Below are 19,248 nucleotides of genomic sequence, written 5' to 3'. Positions count from 1 at the left end.
TGACCAGAAGTAACCGGGAGGCGTTGTGACTATCAGGGATTTTGATTAAAGCGTAGTATGTCACACCTGACTCTGGCTCCACATGTTGATTGGTATAAGGTCGGTGAGCTTAGTATAATACCTGATGTGAATTGTCAGTGATTTGCTTGCCCAGTAACCCTGCTCCCTTGGACAGCTTTATTGGTTGGAAACTCTTTCTTTCATCCCCGTTCCCTCTTCCCTCCCTCCCCTTTTTTTGATGCCGGGACTGGTTACGGAGGATGCCTTTCAAGTGAGCTGGGATGTCTTTCTTACCGTGCAAGTGGTTTCTGTAATGACTTGCCGAGTATCATTGCTTTTGTAGAAAACATTTCCACCTTGTGCCTGCTTCAGAGAATAGCATCAATGTAGATGTGGAAATTCCAAATGATGGAACAATATTTAAGTATGGTTAACACTACTGTATTTTGTGTGTAAGTGCTGTACATCATTGCATTGTTACGTGAGTTGATGCAATTTATCTGCCTGTCTCTGTTTGCGTCCCAATTTCTTTCCCTAGAGAGTGTGCTTCTCTCTAATTCCTTTAAGTGTACGAATGCCTTTTGTCATTTCCACAGGTTCTTGCACATTGTTAAAGATCTTCCAACCCTACAGCCAAAGGAGCCTCCACCTTCCGTTCTCGAGGCAGATTTAACTGAATTTGATGTTGCCAGCTCACACTTGCCTTTGGAAGTTCTGTACATGCTGAAAAACGTCAGGTGACTCTTGAAATTCCTCACTTTTATTGTCGTTTCACAGTTACCAATTGGCAGTAAACACAAGGAACTTGCTGGGTCAAATCCGAAGTATAGGTGATTTGAGAAAGCACAGTGAGTGGCACAAGGGTAGAGCTGCTGCCTCACAGCACCTGAGAACCAAGTTTGATCTTGACTACAGGTGTATGCTGTCAGTGCAGAGTTTGTACGTTCTCCCTGTAACAGCGTGGGTTTTCTCTGGGCACTCCAGTTTTCGCCCACACTCCAAAGACGTGCAGGTTTGTAGGTTCATTGGCTTCTGCGAATAGCCCCTTGTGTATAGGATGTGAAGTGGGATAACATAGAACTAGTGAACGGGTGACCATTGGTGGGCACAGTGAGCCTGTTTCCATGCTGTATCTCGAAACTAAACTCTGATACTCGAAACAAGTCTAGAGTTAATGAAAACCTATTTTGAATGAATTGAAGCCATGCCTATTAGAATCTGAACTTGTATAGGAAAACATCTAAAACTGGGAGTACTATATAGTCAGCAAGGGAGTGTTGTGCTTGTTGAATGTTACAAAATAGGTGAGAGTGATACAGAGGAATTAGATGTTGGTAGCTCAGTCAACATTTTGACTTGGAAATGAGGAGTAGAATGATGGTAAAATGACAAAAGTATAAATGTTGGATATCTAAGTAAACATTAAAAATGCTAGAAATGTATAAGTACTCCAAGCTGATGAGTCTTATAGAAACTTACAAAACTCTTAAGGGGTTGGACAGGCTAGATGCAAGAAGATTATTCCCGATGTTGGGGAAGTCCAGAACAAAGGGTCACAGTTTAAGGATAAGGGGGAAGTCTTTTAGGACCGAGATGAGAATTTTTTTTTCACACAGAGAGTGGTGAATCTGTGGAATTCTCTGCCACAGAAAGTAGTTGAGGCCACAGTTCATTGGCTATATTTAAGAGGGAGTTAGATGTGGCCCTTGTGGCTAAAGGGATCAGGGGGTATGGGGAGAAGGCAGGTACAGGATACTGAGTTGGATGATCAGCCATGATCGTATTGAATGGCGGTGCAGGCTCGAAGGACCTACTCCTGCACTACTTTTTTTTTTCTATGAAAAATGGGGGTGGAAAGAAAGGCCTGCTCCATGTTAAAGGAAAGTTACTTCTGTAAGTACACTCATGCGCATCTATTCTGTCTGTTCAGGTGAGAATCTGGTCTTTTGGTAACTTATTATAAAGGACCTAATCAAAAGAAAAAGTGATTCTTTAAGTTTAGTTTACAGATACAGTGCGGAAACAGGCCCTTCGGCCCACCGAGTCCCCGCAGACCAGCGATCCCCGCACATTAACACTGTCCTACACACACTAGGGACAATTTTACATCAATGCCAAGCCAATTAACTTACAAACCTGTATGTCTTTGGAGTGTAGGAGGAAACCGAAGATCTCGGAGAAATCCCATGCAGGTCACGGGGAGAACGTACAAACTCTGTACCGACGGCACCCATGGTTAGGATGGGACTCAGGTCTCTGGCACTGTAATGCAATAACTCTACCACCTGCACCACTATGCATGTTTTACAATAGTGTAGGAGGCCATGTATCTTTTACAGAAGATCTAACAGCTTCTGTTCTATACTGGACCATCTATCTACTGTCTGTCTACTATTAATGCCAAATATTACTTTAACTTTTGATCATCTTTCCATTGAATCCTGTCGTTACAGAGTTCTGGGCCATTTTGAGAAGCCGTTGTTTCTGGAGCTGTGTAAACACATGGTCTTCCAGCAATTTCAGCAAGGGGAGTATGTCTTCAAACTGGGACACGCGGACAACTGCATCTACGTGGTACAGGATGGCAAACTGGAGCTCAGTCTGATGGGACCTGTAAGTTCAATTTCCACTTTAAGTATCCAGGAAATATCTTCCATCAATTCTTGTTGTCATTGTTCCCTAACCTTCACCAAAGAACTCGGCTGTTCTTAATTTCCCAGACCAATTATGTTGCCTTCCATACTGATGGATAAAGCTAACTCATACTTTAGTCTTTAGTTTTATTCCTTCATGGGACGTTTATGTCCCAGGTGAGACGAATATATTGCCCGGAAGTAATTGTTCCCTGACATGATTAGTGTGCTGGGGTAACTTCAGAGGGCAGTTAAGGATAAAACATGTCAATGTCTGGAATCACATGTAGGTCGGATGAGGTAAGAATGACAGATTTATTTTCCCTCTGAAGGACATTAGTGATTAGTATGTCAGATTATTTAATAATCGCCATTATTCATGCTAGACTTTTTTTTACTGCAGGTTCATTTTATTGCTTGAATTACAATTTCCCTTTGGTGGAATTTGACCAAGCAATTCTTGATCAAAATTGCTGCCGGATATCATGGACACAATATGATTTTTGACTTGAGATTCAGATTCAGATTCAACTTTATTGTTTTTGTGCAGTGTACAGTACAGAGACAACAAAATGCAGTTAGCATCTCCCATTGTTAACACTACCCTACACACACTAGGATAGTGTTAACAATCGTTGTTGAGTAAACTCTACTCAACAACGTACCTCGGTGACTGCCAATCACCACCCCCCCCCGGACACTTATTATTATTTATTCAAATCATGTGCTATGTCGCTCTTCCAGGGAGATGCTAAATGCATTTCGTTGTCTCTGTACTGTACACTGACAATGACAATTAAAATTGAATCTGAATCTGAATCTGAATCTAAGAAGAGCGACATAAATATGAGCAATAAATAAATCTATTTACGTGCATACAGTCATGGTATTTTATTTCCTGGTGGGAGGAGTGTCCGGGGTGGGGGGGAGGGGTGGATTGGCAATCACCAAGGTACAGTGTTGAGTAGCGTAACAGCCGCAGGGAAAACTGGTCATCTGTGGCACTTGGTTGGCCCTGAATGTGGGAGACTGTGTAGGCTGAAACTTCACTAATATTGGCATTTTCAGTGTAGGTTCCAAGTCCAAGGCTTTCTGCTTTTACACCTTGATCACCCGACTGTATTGTAGATGTTTCTTCCTATCCCTTGCAACCTCCTGAATCTCAGCCGCACAGCACGCTTTCATTTCCTTTCTGACTGGCAGTAATTTGCTTTCCGCCCCATTTTAGTTGTGTTTCGTGCCTTGGATATTGCCCCAAGTGTTCTGCACTGTTTAGTCTCTGACAAGGGTGGATTCCCCACCTTTTAATCAATAGGGTGTATGCCACTGGAGTGTGGTGCTCTTTGTATTTTGGTCCAAGAGGAGGATCTTTAGTTTAGTTTCGAGATGCAACGCGGAAACAGGCCCTCAAGCCCACCGAGTCCGCCCCAACCAGTGATCCCCACACATTAACACTATCCTACGCACAGGAGTCACAATTTACATTTATACCAAGCCAAGTAACCTACTAACCTATTCGACTTTAGTGTGTGGGAGGAAACCGGAGATCTCGGAGAATAACCCACACGGCAGGGGGAGAACGTACAAACTCAGTGCAGACAGTACCCGTAGTCAGGATCAAACCACGGTCTCTGGCGCTGTAAGGCAGCAACTCTACCACTGCGCCACCGCTTCCAGAACAGAGGGCCACAGTTTAAGAATAAGGAGGAAGCCATTTAGAACGGAGATGAGGAAACATTTTTTCTCACAGAGAGTGGTGAGTCTGTGGAATTCTCTGCCTCAGAGGGCGGTTCTCTGGATACTTTCAAGAGCTAGATAGGGCTCTGAAAAATAGCGGGGTCAGAGGATATGGGGAGAAGGCAGGAACGGGGTACTGATTGGGGATGATCAGCAATGAGCACATTGAATGGCGGTGCTGGCTCGAAGGGTCGAATGGCCTACTCCTGCACCTATTGTCTATTGTGCCATCTACTATCATCCAACACAGTCGCCCCACTTTTTTAAATCTCTTTTTTTACCTCGATTCTGCACTCTGTATCCTTCCCTTTGCTCTTCCTTTTGTGCTTGAGTTTGGCACGATTGTATTTATGTACAGTATTATTCATCTGTTTGGATAGCATGCAAAAACAAAGCTTTTCATTGTACCTCGGTACACGTGACAATAATAAACGTAAACCTGGAGGAGACATTCGATTTCCCACTTAGGCCACTGTTTCAACTACATGACAAGCCTGGATTGTTGGTTATGAATTAACATCCTTAATTCATGCAAGACAGCTTCCCAGAAATTGATTTTTGCCAGATTGAGTCATGCTCTCCATCAAAGATCCTTCTGTTCTTTAATTCCCATTGCCATACATATTTTGTTTCTAATCCTATTTCCCTCTACTTATGGTTATAAGCTTTCACTAAAACTTTCAAAGCAAAAGTTGTGGACTCAATTTCCAGGGATCGATCTGTGAGGAATTTTCCACCCCTCAATTTTGGTTTTCCTGCCAGTTCAGTAGAAAGCACTGATAGAAACATAGAAAATAGGTGCAGGAGGAGGCCATTCGGTTCTTCGAGCCAGCACCGCCATTCATTGTGATCATGGCTGATCGTCCCCAATCAATAACCCGTGCCTGCCTTCTCCCCATATTCTTTGATTCCACTAGCCCCTAGAGCTCTATCTAACTCTCTCTTAAATCCATCCAGTGACTTAGCCTCCACTGCCCTATGTGGCAGGAAATTCCACAAATTCACAACTCTCTGGATGAAAAAGTTTTTTCTCACATCTGTCTTAAATGGCCTCCCCTTTATTCTAAGACAGTGGCCCCTGGTTCTGGACTCGCCCAACATTGGGAACATTTTTCCAGCATCTAGCTTGTCCAGTCCTTTTATAATTTTATATGTTTCTATAAGATCCCCCCTCATCCATGAATTTTGGTTTGATCCAAATACTCCTGCACCTATTGTCTATGTATCTTTGTAACTGGAGAAAAGGAATAGGTGATGTTTTGGGTCGATATCCTTCTTCAGACTGAGAGTCAAGGTAAAGGGAAACAACCTTTCCATTATCCCTTCCCCTGACTCTCAGTCTGAAGATGGGTCTCGACCCAAAACGTCACCTATTCCTTGTCTCCAGAGATGCTGCCTGACCCAGCTGAGTTATTCCAGCTTTTTGTGTCTATCTTCGGTTAAAACCAGCATCTGCAGTTCAAGTCAAGAGAGTTTATTGCGCGCAACGTGATTCAACTCTTTATCTTTTCCCGCAGGATGGTAAAGAAAGCGTGGTAAAGGAGGTTTTCCCTGGTGATAGTGTACACAGTTTGCTCAGCATTCTTGACGTCATTACCGTAAGTAACAGCCTTTCGACATGTTGCGTCTTGATTTTAAAACATGCCCTGCAAGGATGGTCAGTAAATGGATGTTAGGAGTCTGGCCTGTGCTTTAGACCAGTGACGCCCCAGACTTGGGCCTCAGTAACAAGTCAACATTGGAGAAAAAAAAATCTTTACCTTGTTCCAGACCTGGGTGGCAGTGTGGACTATGAGAGTTTTCACAGTGAATAATAATAATAATAATAAATCTTATTTATGGGCGCCTTTCAAGAGTCTCAAGGACACCTTACAAAAATTTAGCAAGTAGAGGAAAAACATGTAAGGGGAATGAAATAAATAATAGAGACATGACTAGTACACAAATTATAGACAAAATTCAATTCAAAACACGATATGAGGCAATTCAAGCACAGATGAAAAGGGAGAGGGACATGGGGCTAAGGATAGGCAGAGGCGAAGAGATGGGTCTTGAGGCGGGACTGGAAGATGGTGAGGGACGTGGAATTGCGGATCAGTTGGGGGAGGGAGTTCCAGAGCCTGGGAGCTGCCCTGGAGAAGGCTCTGTCCCCAAAACTGCGGAGGTTGGACTTGTGGATGGAGAGGAGACCGGCTGATGTGGATCTGAGGGACCGTGAGGGTTGGTAGGGGGAGAGGAGGTCAGTGAGGTATGGGGGGGCCAGATGGTGGAGGGCTTTGTAGGTGAGGACCAGGATTTTGTAGGTGATCCGGTGGGAGATGGGAAGCCAGTGAAGTTGTCTGAGGACTGGAGTGATGTGATGCCAGGATTTGGTGTGGGTGATGAGTCGGGCGGCTGCGTTCTGGACCAGTTGGAGTCGGTTGATGTAGGTGGAGCTGATGCCAATGTACAATTGTTTTGGGGTACTGATTTGTGAACTCTTTAATGGTGAATTTTTGTTACCCAATGGCCGTAACGCAGGGTTGTCGGTAACCTCAGCACTAGCCTGGAACACAAAGTTGTCTGTGGTCCAAGTGCAGTCTGATCAGTGTTTTGTGCAACTGCGTCATGGCACCCCACTGAATGTCTCGCCCCAGGGGGGCAAGCATGTCGAATGTCTCCTTTACTACCCCATACGGAGAATAGCCAACTTAACAATTGAAGATATGGCAGAGACCTGGACCAGGCCACTATGTCAGACTAAAAGTCAAAAAGGATGCTAATTGTTAGATGTACATAGTCACCCTATCCATAGATAGGCACAAAAAGCTGGAGTAACTCAGCGGGTCAGGCAGCATCTCTGGAGAGAAAGAATGGGTGACGTTTTGGGTCGAGACCCTTCATCGGACACCCTATCCATGTTCGGTCTGAAGAAGGGTTTCAGCCCGAAACGTTGCCGATTTTCTTCGCTCCATAGATGCTGCCACACCCGCTGAGTTTCTCCAGCACTTTTGTCTCCCTTCGATTCTCCAGCATCAGCAGTTCCTTCTTAAAAGCTGGTTAATTGGCCGCCATAACATCCCCTGAGTCCAGGGAAAATAAAATGAGATTAGTGTAAATGATGCTTGGTGCAATGCTCAAACTTAGTGGGGCCAAAAGGGCCAGTCTCTGTGCGGTTTGATTCGATGGCAGTGGATCGAAGACCACAAATTAAAACTGCAGTCGCTCATATCCTAAATCATTAATTAGATCCCGATCCTGACTACGGGTGCTGTCTGTCTGGAGTTTGTACGTTCTAACTGTGACCATGTGGGTTTTCTCTGGGTTCTCGGGTTTCCTCCCACACTACAAAGACATTGGCTTTGGTTAAATTGCCCCTAATGTGTAGGATAGTGCTATTGTACAGGGTGATCGCTGGTCGGCACGACAGCCTGTTTCCACGCTACATCTCTAAAGTACAGTACTGGAGATAATAGTGAGTGTTCAGTGTCCTGACCCAGAGTTGCAGCGGGCTTTTGCACGGAGGTCTTTCAGCGGTCCATCTTTCGCGGGGCAATCAAATGTGATGGTATTGATTTTTACTTGTTCCAGGGTCACCAACGGCCATACAAAACTGTGTCAGCCCGAGCTACTGAAGTATCAACTGTGCTCTGCTTGCCCGTGGAAGCCTTTCAGGCAATTTTTGAGAAGTATCCAGAAAGTTTGGTGAGGGTGGTGCAGGTGAGAGCATTTTCAGACTTGGGTTATCTCTTTCTACAGACATCTACTCGTATAAACCTATGTATGCATTGCAGGGACGCATGAACCCGGCATTAATCATTGTATAGACCGATAAGTATTTATATAAGAATATGCAAGCTTAGTTTTCATTAATTGTATCCCGAACTGACTAGGGTGCTGTTAATCCGGCGTGCGTTGTACGTTCTCACTGTGACCATGGCAGTTTTTCTCAGGGGGCAGGGTCTCTGGATGCTTTCAAGAGAGAAAGAGATAGGCTTTTAAAGATAAACCCCAAAATTCTTAAGGGGTAGGATAGTGCTAGATGTAGGAAGATTGATTCGCGATGTTAGGTCCCAGTCCGCAGGACAAGGGGTCACAGCGCTACAGGATAAAGGGGAAGTACTTTTAAAATAATAGATGAGTGAACTTTGTCCGCAGAGAGTGGTGAATCTCGGAGCTTTCTGCCACAGAGGGTAGTTTCAGCGGCCATCTTTCATTGGCTATATTTGAGAGGGGATTAGATTTTTACCCTTGTTGCTAAGGGGATCAACGGGGTATGGAGAGAAGGTGTCAGGTACGAGATACTGAGTTGGATCAATCAGCCATGATCTATTGCTTGCCCGTGGAAGCCTTTCAGGGGCCGAATGGAAGTACTCCTGCACCTAATTTTATGTTTCTATGTTTCTATAATGGAGTCAGTTTCAGATATGGGGAGATCTCTCTCTTGCAGACATCAGCCATGATAAACCTATGTATGGCATTGCTGGCTCGAAGGGCCGAACCCGGCCTATCCTGCATCATTGTCTATTGTCTATTAAGTCCAATATCAAATATAAATAGCTTAGTTTTGTCATTGAATCAGTAAGAACTCACCATAGATTTTTAATCTGCAACTGGTGGTCCGGCCCTCCTTTAACCCGGACAAAATTACGAAGAGCACAGTTGAAATCTTACACCCCCCCCCCCAACGAAATCCCCCTGAAAATGTGTCGCCTGGGCTGGATGAGGCCACCGATCTCAACCTCATCGGGATTTCTGCGGCCGATCACATTGGAATTTCCCCCCCTGCGGTCGGGGGGCCGAATGGCCTGTCTGCGGACCCAGCCGGTTGATTTCAATTCAAATATAAAATATTGATCTGTCATTGAATCAGTTACACGTTCACCTCCGATTTTCCGGCAACTGGTGGTCCGGCCCCTCCTTTAACCCGGACAAAATTACGAGAGCACAGTTGAAATCTTACACCCCCCCCCCCAACGAAATCCCCCTGAAAATGTGTCGACTGGACTGGATTTCACACAGAGAGTGGTGAATCTCTGGGGACTCTCTGCCACAGAGGGTAGTTGAGGCCATTTCATTGGCTATATTCAAGAGGGGTTTTAGATGTGGCCCTTGGACTAAGGGGATCAGGGGGTATGGAGAGAAGCCAGGTACGGGATACTGAGTTGGATGATCAGCCATGATCATATTGAATGGCGGTGCAGGCTCGAAGGGGCTGAATGGCCTACTTTCTGCACCTAAGTTTCTATGTTTCTAGAAGTTTCTAAACAGTTTGCAAAATGGACAAAAAGATGAACAGTGCGTGCAAAAGTATTTTCATTTATTAACGGATTTACTTTTCCATTTATGTTTGAGATTTTAATATAACTGTAATTAATGGACTTGTATCTTACTAATATCTTGTGCTTCAATTCATTTTCTTCCTTTCAATTTGCTACCTGTCTCTCCCAGATCATCATGGTGAGGCTGCAGAGAGTGACGTTCGTAGCTTTACACAACTATCTGGGCCTGACTAATGAACTGTTCAATCAGGTGACTCTTCCATTATTCTCTGTTCAAAAGCGGGCAAGAATCTGGATCGTCTACTTATCTACTTTTCCCTCGACAACTTGAACTGTTTTCCGCAGTCTTCCCTGCACTCTGATCAAGGTCTAGATTCAAACTGCATGCACTATTTGGTTTAGCTATCTTCCATTTCCCCATTTCCAATCAGTTTCACTAGTGAGAAAGCAACCAATTACAGATGTCAGGAATGGTCCTAGCCACCTCCAACCCCGTATCTTCTTACTCTAGTTTAGAGATACAGGAACAGGCCCTTCGGCCCGCTGAGTCTGTGCCGACTGGCGATCCCCGCACACTAACACTATCCTACACACATTAGGGACAATTTACAATTATACCAAGACAATTAGCCTACAAAACTGTACGCATTTGGAGTGTGGAAACCGGAGTTCCAGGTAAAAACCCTTGCAAGTCACGGGGAGAACGTACAAACTCTTTACAGAGAAGCAGCCATAGTCAGGATTGAACCTGGGTCATTGGCACTGTGAGGTAGCAACTCTACCCCAGCACCACCGTGCCACCCTTATCCACTGATGCCAGTCACTGCCAAGACCCAACCTTTCATCAGTAGTTCAAGATTCATGATTTAATTTAATTGTCACATGTGCCAATTAAGGTACAGTGAAATCAGTTCTAGTTATTGTTATAAGTATGTTGGGTTGGAATCGATAACCTGGGATATCATGCACGCCTGTGTTATGCACATCACTGAGCCACGTTGCCCATGTTAGAAAAGCCTTGAATGAACGAGACTCTGCAGCCTACTTGTCCAGAGCAACACACAAACATGTCGGTACTAACATCACAGACAACGCACATTTTCTCCTGTTCTCTTCATCAACTGGCAGAGGCTTCATGTATGCAGTAGGGTGAGCAAAGAAAATAAACTGAAAGCGACTTTATTAAAAAAAAAAAGCGCAGGATATTTCATGAATGTGTGATGGTTTACTGGAACCTAGAGACCAGATTCACTGCAGGCTGAGCTGATTTAAAAACCGTCATCGATCGAGGAACCAGCTTACTGTATAAGTGAAGATATTGGCTTCTCTAATGTTTACTGATAGTAGCTATGTCCTATGTTTAATGGTAGGAGAACCAGCCTTCGCGCCTGGCTCCACTGCCGAACTCTGCCACTCGCATGAGCCCTGTGCGACACAGACAGTTCAATAGTACATCGCTTGCTGATGATCAGAAGGATGCAGCTGGGAAGTCAAACTCTGATGCAGGTAGGTGGGTGCAACCCGCTGCTTCTTGTCTGACACAAGTGCTTTTGTCTCGGTGATCTATCCGCATTGTTTGACATGCTAATCTCCTCATTTTTTAATTCTTTGTTCACATTAGAATTACCCTGCGAATTTTTCATATTGCATGAGACTAGCTGGCTGCAGAGCCACTTTGACCTTGACCTCCACTGGTATCTGGAACTGTGTAAATAATAAGAAATTCGCAGCAGCTTAAACCCATGATACTTTGGATCTGCCCTTTCAGTATGGTCACTGCTGAATTCCCCTTTCCTTCTCTCACCAGGTTTAAGTTTATTATTGTCACGTGCACCAAGGTACAGTGAAAGGCTTTGTTTTGCATGTTTAGTTTAGTTTAGAAATACAGAATGGAAACGGGCCCTTGGGCCCACATCGACCAGCGATCCCCGCACATTAACACTATCCTACACACACTCGAGACAATGTTACACCAAGCCAATTAACCTACACACCTGTACATCTTTGGAGTGTGGGAGGAAACCGAAGATCTCGGAGAAAACCCACGCGGACAGGGGGAAAATGTACTGACTCCGTACTGACAGCACTCGTAGTCGGGATCGAACCCGGGTCTCTAGCGCTGCAAACACCGTAAAGAAGCAACTCTACCGCTGCGCCACTGTGGTCGCCCCAAGTGTTATCCCACGAAATTGGATAATACCATACGTAAATGCAATTAAGTCAAACTCAAAAACAATAAGGGTACAGAATATAGGTCTCAGCATTATAATGCGTCACCTCCACAGACAAAGGCCAATTTTTCGGGTTGAGGTGAATCAGATAGCACCCTAGCTTATGGAAGAACCATTCTGAGCCTGAAGAAGCTATAGCTGCTGCTACTCCTTGCCATAACCTCCCAACTCCCCTTCCCAAAGCATCCTCAGACATCTTATTGTTTAAGAAGGAACTAAACTGTCACACATTCTGGAGAAACTTTTTTCTCCAGCTTTTTTGTGTGCCATCCTCAGACATCTGTTTGCTAATGTAGTTTGATTTTTTTCATGTGCTTTAATGGGTTATTATGTAATAATAATCAGTTTTTGATATCTGTCATGCCCAATGCTTTCCACCATCAACCTTCCATAGTTTAGTTTATTGTCACGTGTACCAGGGTATAGTGAAATCGTTTTGTTACGTGCTAACCAGTCAGCAGAAAGACAATACATGATCATAATCGAGCCGTCCACAATGTACACATACATGATAAAGGTTTAACATTTAGCACAAGATAAAGCCCAATTAAAGACAGTCCAAGGGTCTCCAATGAGGTAGATAGTTACTCAGGAATGGTCTTTATTTGGTGATAGTTGCCTGATAACAGCTGGGAAGAAACTGTCCCTGAATCTGGACTGGAGGTGTCCGTTTTCACACCTTTTGCCTGATGGGAGAGGGGAGAAGAGGGAGTGGCCAGTGTGTGACTGGTCCTTGATGATGCTGCTGGCCTTGCTGGAGGCAGCGTGAAGTGTAGATAGAGTCAATGGAAGGGAGGTTGGTTTGTCTGATGGGCTGGGCCACGTCCACAATTCTCTGCAATTTCTTGCGGTCTTGGATGGATCTGTTCCAAAATCATGTTCCCAAATGATGCATCCCGATAAAATGTTTTCCTTGGAGCAAAAATCATATGATTGTTTGTGTTCATAGATTACTGGTGAATTGTGAACATATTTCAGACATCTTAGTTCTGGAGCATTAACTCATAACATAAATTCTGTACTGAAATGCATGTTTATGAACTTTATTTCAGTTATGTCCATTCAGTATGTATACTCGTATATAACTGCACTAAATCATTGGATACCGGAGAGATTTAATCTTGTTGCGATCATTACAATTCAATCATTTCTGATGAAATGTCATTGAGCTGAAACATTAACCTTGTTTTTCTCTCTATAGATGCTGCCTGACCTGAATATTTCTAGTACTTTGTGCTTTCATTTCTGATTTCAAGCATCAGCAATTTATTGTTTTTCAATCATTTTATTACTTGTATTTGTTAAAAAGAGTGGCATATCCTAAGGCGGGCGAATATGCAAGCCACGTGTGGTGAATCGAAGAGATCTTTATTGTTGAAGCAAAGAGAACAACACACACGTGAATGGGGGAAGGCTGACCCTGGGCTAAATATTTATGGCCCTGTCCCACGGTACGAGTTCATTCCAAGAACTCTCCCGAGTTTTAAAAAAACCAAACTCGTGGTAAGCACGGAGAATGAACGTAGCGGGTACGTCGGAGCTCGGGGACGTCTCGTAGCGGCTCATAACGTTAACGGCAGGTACTCGGGAAGATTCGCTATCGGCAGGTAAGAACGGGAAGACTCGTGAAGATTTTTCAACATGTTGAAAAATGTCCACGAGAGCCCCGAGTACCGACGAGTGGCCATTACCGTAAATCTCCAAGATCGAATCAGGGCAAACTCGGGGGAACTCTTTGAATGAACTTGTACCGTGGCACAGGGGTTTATACTAGGGCACACCCCTATACCTCATGACAACTTATTCCCGCCATTACCCAGTCACGTGACCCTACCCCCGACTGCCGAGGGTTCGCATAGTAAGTGGCCTAACCACTGGGTGGCGCCACAATCCCACTATTCACCTTTTTTTCTCTTCTTAAAATCGGTGCTTTTTGACTCTCGTGCAGGTTTTATTTTATTCTTGCAGTTGGGAAAATTAAAAATAAACGAACAAGTTGCAAATAGAGGAAATAAGACACTGTTCTGAAATATTCCAACTTCACAGCCAGTATGTGGCTTCAATTATCACATGAAATAGGGGGTGATAAAGCAATGAAATTGCATTGCTGCCTTCCATCCCACTCGCTGTTTAGTCTATCTCCAGAGCAGCTCTTTGGCGAGGTCTCAAGGACAAGTTGAGTTCACAGAGCAGGTGGGAGGAGGTTGGAGATGGCACGGTAGATCCTGATCTCGGGTGCTGTCTGTGTGAAATTTTACACATTCTCCCTGTGACCGCGTGGGTTTTCTCCGGGTGCTCCCGTTTCCTCTCACTTCCCAAGGATGTGGGGATTTGTAGATGAAAGGGCCTCTGTGAAATTGCTCCTAATATTTTCTTCAGTTTAGTCATATCATGGAAACAGGCCCTTCGGCCCACCGGGTCTGTACCCACCAGCAAACCCTGCACACTAACACTACCTTACACACACACTAGGGACAATTTTACATTAATACCAAGCCAATTAACCAACATACCTGTACGTCTTTGGAGTATGGAGGAGACCAATGATCTCAGAGAAAACCCACGCAGGTCACGGGGAGAATGTACAAACTCTTGTCAGACAGCATCCGTAGTCAGGATTGAACCCGGGTCTCTGACGCTGTAAGGCAGTAGCTCTAGCGCTGCGCCACCATGCTGCACTAGATGTAGGAATATGTAAGGAACGGATGAGAAATTGGGATAACATAGATCTACTGCAAATAGATTGGCGTGGACTCAATGTCCCGAAGGGCCTGTTTTCTTGCTGTGTGTATATCTCTATCTCTATATACGGAAAGATAGGGAAATATGAGAGTTCGAGGCAAGGCAAAAGGCTTGGGGAATCAATAAAGAGATTCCAAACAACACACTCCATATTTGTATAGTGGATACTATGATGTAAAGTCCACCCTAAGTACTGTGCTGCAAACGTTAGCACAATGCTCCAGAAACTAAGCAAATAGGCCACAAATAAGCACTTCTTGTTCCGTCTTGTCTGAAGAAGGGTCTCGACCCGAAACGTCACCCGTTCCTTCTATCCAGAGATGCTGCCTGCCCCGCTGAGTTACTCCAGCTTTTTGTGTCTACTTGTCCCTGTTAATTGTTCTGTAAATATTGCAGTTGAAGTTCAGAGCGATGATGTTACAGTCGAGGGGATTATTATCCTCATTTGTCTAATATTATGACCCTTTCGCCGAATGCAGCGGAGAGTTAGGTTCACGGCATCATTTCCTTTTAGCAGGTTTTGCAAAATGCGTTATTTCTGCACACAACTCTAGTTCTCTGAAACACATCAGCATTTCGCAACCCACTCATTTTGCCTCTTGTAATTGCAGTGTAAGTAATTGCTACCAACAAGGCTCTGTGGTCCTTGTATATAATCTGGTGTTTATACCTGCCCTGTGCCAGAATACACTGCAAATTGTTGAATTAGTGTTGATTTACGAGGGTGTGGTGTTCAGGGCTGAATTTAGAAAGAAAAGGCCAGTTTATTATCCAGTTGTACTTTGGAGTGGCTGGGCAATTAAGAATTGGTACTTGGTATCCATGGAACCCACTTCTGGCAAACGTCCAGTGCAAACTCTAAGATACCCCGGTAGACTGGGACTTCACTGACTGAGGGACTGTAGTTCAGTTATTTTTTTAATTAATATTTTTATTAGAAGTGATATACAATAATATAAGACATGAATAACATATTCCATTTCATGTACAACTTCTTATTTTAAATTTAATAGTAGAAAGAAAAAAGGTAAGAAAAGCAAGAGATATAAAGAGGGAAAGCATTGTATAGCTCGAAAAAGAAAAGCGAGGGTTATGTGAACTAAGCAAAAATAAAAAGAATAGGTGAGAGAAAAGAGAGAAGAAAAAAAAAAGAGGAAGAGATTGAAGGGGATATGCCTCCTTCATATCTTTACCCACCTCTCACCCGGTTCTGAAAGACTTAATTTCTAAGGTTGTGTTGCACCACATGCTTGTAATAGGTCGATAAATGGAGACCAAATCTTTAAGAATTGGTCTAATTTGACTGATAGGACGAATCTCATATCTTCCAGTTAATTTTTTAGAGATGCAGCATGGAACCAAGCTCTTCGGCTCTCCGAGTCTATGCCGACCAGCAATCACCCGTACACCATCACTATTCTACACACTAGGGACAATTTACTGAAGCTAGTTAACCTACAAACCCGTACGTCTTTGGAGTGTGAGAGTAGAACTGGAGCACCAGCAGAAAACCCAGTGTTCGCAGGAAGAACGTACAGAATTCGTACAAACAGCACCTGTAGTCCAGATTGGACCTGTGTCAGGACACATAAAGCTGGAGTAATTCAGCAGATCAGGCAGCATCTCTGTAGAAAAGGAGTAAGTGACGTTTCGAAATCTTCAGTCTGAAGAAGGATCTCGACGCGAAACGTCTCCTATACCATTTTGCAAGAAATTCTACCTGACCCGCTGAGTTACTCCAGCTTTTTGTGTCTGTCTTAGGTTTAAACCATCATCTGCAGTTCTTCCCAACACCATCACCTGTGGGTTTCCTCCAAGAAGCGCGGAAATTTCTCTTGGAAACATATTGTCATTTATTCGTTGGTGACCCCAAGGTCAGGAAATTCCTGTCCAACGGTATCTTTAGCAATAACAATTCCGAGCTTCAGAAGGTTGCTCATCACCTTAAAGGCAGTTGGGGGTGTGAAATAAATGCTGATCTTGCCAGCAATGTCTCAATCTTGAGAAATGTGCTTTACTCATTTAGTTTCCCAAACCAGGGACTCATTTATTTCATGGTTATAACGCATCTACTTTGAAGCATGCTTATCATCTTTATATTTTGTGTTTAAGAAAGAACTGCAGATGCTAGAAAAATCGATGGTAGACAAAAATGCTGGAGAAACCCAGCGGGTGAGGCAGCATCTATGGAGCGAAGGAATAGGTGACGTTTCGGATCGAGACCCTTCTTCAGACTGTTATCGGGGTTTCAGGGTCTCGACCCGAAACGTCACCTATTCCTTCGCTCCATAAATGCTGCCTCACCTGCTGAGTTTCTCCAGCATTTTTGTCTACCTTATATATTTTGTGTGTTCATTTTGCCCAACATTTTTTGCACAATTGCCCTTCATCTGCAATATTTATACCATTGTCCTCTTTCACAATGGTAGACACAAAATATTCATTAGGAATCATGGTCCCAACTCTCACTCCCTTTGGCACGGATCTAGGAAATGCCTTTTGGGTCAATTGGTGCTGCACGGTGGCACAGCAGCAAAGTTGCTGCCTTACAACACTAGAGAACCAGGTACAATCCTGTCTATGGCTGCTGTTTGTACAGAGTTTGTACGTTCTCCCTGTGAGCGCGTGGGTTTTCTCCGGGTTCCAGTTTCCTCCCACACTCCAACGACGTACAGGTTTATAGGCTACTTGGCTTATGTAAACTGTAAATTGTTCCTAGTGTGTAGGTTGGTGCTAGTGTATGAGGTGATCGCTGGCCGGCATGGACTCGGTTGGCCAAAGGCCCTGTTTCCTCACTGAATCCCAATAGTCATAAACTGTGTTAACTTGACGATATTTTCCTCGCGTCCCCGCTGTGATTACCTATTGTTTTCTTTTAATTTCATCACTAATCTTGCACTGTCTTCAAATTTGAGCTCTGAGGATGGCATGCTGTAATTTTCTGTTTGTCTTTCTCATCCTCATTATGCTCCTTGGTGCCTGGACAGCCTAGCCCTTGGTTGAGTGTTCATTTGGTTATTTGATGCAGTGACGGTGATCGGCCTCTAGATGGCAATGCCACATTACTTTAGAGAGAGTTATCATCATAGTATGATACATATTATATGGAGTAACTCAGTAAGTCAGACAGCATCTCTGTAGAAAAGGAATAGGTGATGTTTCGGGTCGAGACCCTTCTTCAGACAGACAGCATCTCTGTAGAAAAGGAATTGGTGACGTTTCGGGTCGAGAGCCTTCTTCAGACATGTGATAGATGCACTTGTCCATTCCATTCCCCAAATCCAAAATTGGTGATAAAAAATTAGATTCTAGCTCCATGGCTGTGTGAAAGCCTTGAAGGGAATTACAGAAGAATTTATATTAGTACGTTAACTCACCTACAATTCTCGGCGATCATTTCACTACAGTCCTCCTCTGCCTATGTGATATTCGAGTTGCCAAACACTTTGACTCCCCTTCCCCTTCCCAAACTGACCTCTCTGGGCAGCCTACATTGTCAGAGAGAGGACAAACGTAAATTGGAGGAACATCACCTCATATTTCACATGGACAGATTGCAACCCAGCGGTATGAATATTGATTTCTCAAACTTCAAGTAGCCCTTGCACCCCCTCTCTTCGCCCATCTCCCAACCTAGTCATCATACTAGTTTCACAGTCATCCTGTTGAGTTCCACTGTCTGTATTAATTCGCTATCACCCACCCCCTACAGCCAACAATGGACCCTTGTGGGCTCCACATCTCCTTGATTATTGTAGCTTTCTGCATATCTTCCATTCATTTGTTCTAGGTACCGTCTATATCTCTCTCCCCTTTCCTCTGACTCTCAGTCTGAAGAAGGGCCTCGACCTGAAACGTCACCCATTCATTTTCTCCAGAGATGCTGCCTGAGTTATTCCAGCTTTTTGTGTCTGTCTTCGGTTTAAACTAGCATCTGCAGTTCCTCCCTACTCATTTGAGTAACGTTACCTGGATTCCTCTTTCATTGTGTTTTCTGTTTGCGTCATAAGCTTTCGGAGTAGTTCACACATTTATTTTTAATAGCACTTCCTTGAAAAGTTTAAATAGCAACTTCCACTTTTATTTTTCAAATGAAGAAGAGGAATTACTTTACTATTGTTTTTTAAATCAACCAGATAAGGCAATCTTTTCAATTTAATTTGTGATGGTTCATCAACTCTTCAATGTTGGAGGAGGTATTATTCCAGTTTTTGTGTTTCGGTATTTGTGTTGAAGCATTAATCTTAGTTTGTGCCAATCTTGCTGTGAGTCTTTGGCATCTTTGATTGATTGATTGAAAGACACAGCACGGAAACAGGCCCTCTAGTGCACTGCCTCCATACCGACCATTGTTCACCCGTTCACACTAGTTCTATAGGGTTAATTCCCGGGATGGCGGGACTGTCATATGTTGAAAGAATGGAGCAGCTGGGCTTGTACACTCTGGAGTTTAGAAGGATGAGAGGGCATCTCATTGAAACATATAAGATTGTTAAGGGCTTGGACACACTAGAGGCAGGAAACATGTTCCCGATGTTGGGGGAGTCCAGAACCAGGGGCCACACAGTTTAAGAATAAGGAGTAAGCCTTTTAGAACGGAGACGAGGAAACACTTTTTCTCACAGAGAGTGATGAGTCTGTGGA

At 43.9% G+C, this 19,248-nt stretch overlaps 1 protein-coding gene across 3 annotated transcripts in view; it reads left to right on the top strand.

The window, feature by feature from the left end:
* Positions 1–19,248, top strand: part of LOC129714464 (patatin-like phospholipase domain-containing protein 6) — a 109,903-nt gene that overhangs the window by 21,962 nt on the left and 68,693 nt on the right. For all 3 annotated transcript variants that reach the window (XM_055664070.1, XM_055664072.1, XM_055664071.1), the window contains exons 7-12: positions 597–737; positions 2,454–2,613; positions 5,888–5,968; positions 7,941–8,069; positions 9,801–9,881; positions 11,002–11,137. In XM_055664070.1, coding sequence (XP_055520045.1) covers positions 597–737; positions 2,454–2,613; positions 5,888–5,968; positions 7,941–8,069; positions 9,801–9,881; positions 11,002–11,137 — 728 coding nt within the window. The remainder of the gene's footprint in view (positions 1–596; positions 738–2,453; positions 2,614–5,887; positions 5,969–7,940; positions 8,070–9,800; positions 9,882–11,001; positions 11,138–19,248) is intronic.

The sequence above is a fragment of the Leucoraja erinacea genome, chromosome 39 (assembly GCF_028641065.1).
Source record: "Leucoraja erinacea ecotype New England chromosome 39, Leri_hhj_1, whole genome shotgun sequence".
NCBI classification, from domain to species: Eukaryota; Metazoa; Chordata; class Chondrichthyes; order Rajiformes; family Rajidae; genus Leucoraja; species Leucoraja erinaceus.
The sequence above is the reverse complement of the archived record's forward strand: the minus strand, read 5'-3'. Positions and strand labels throughout refer to the sequence as shown.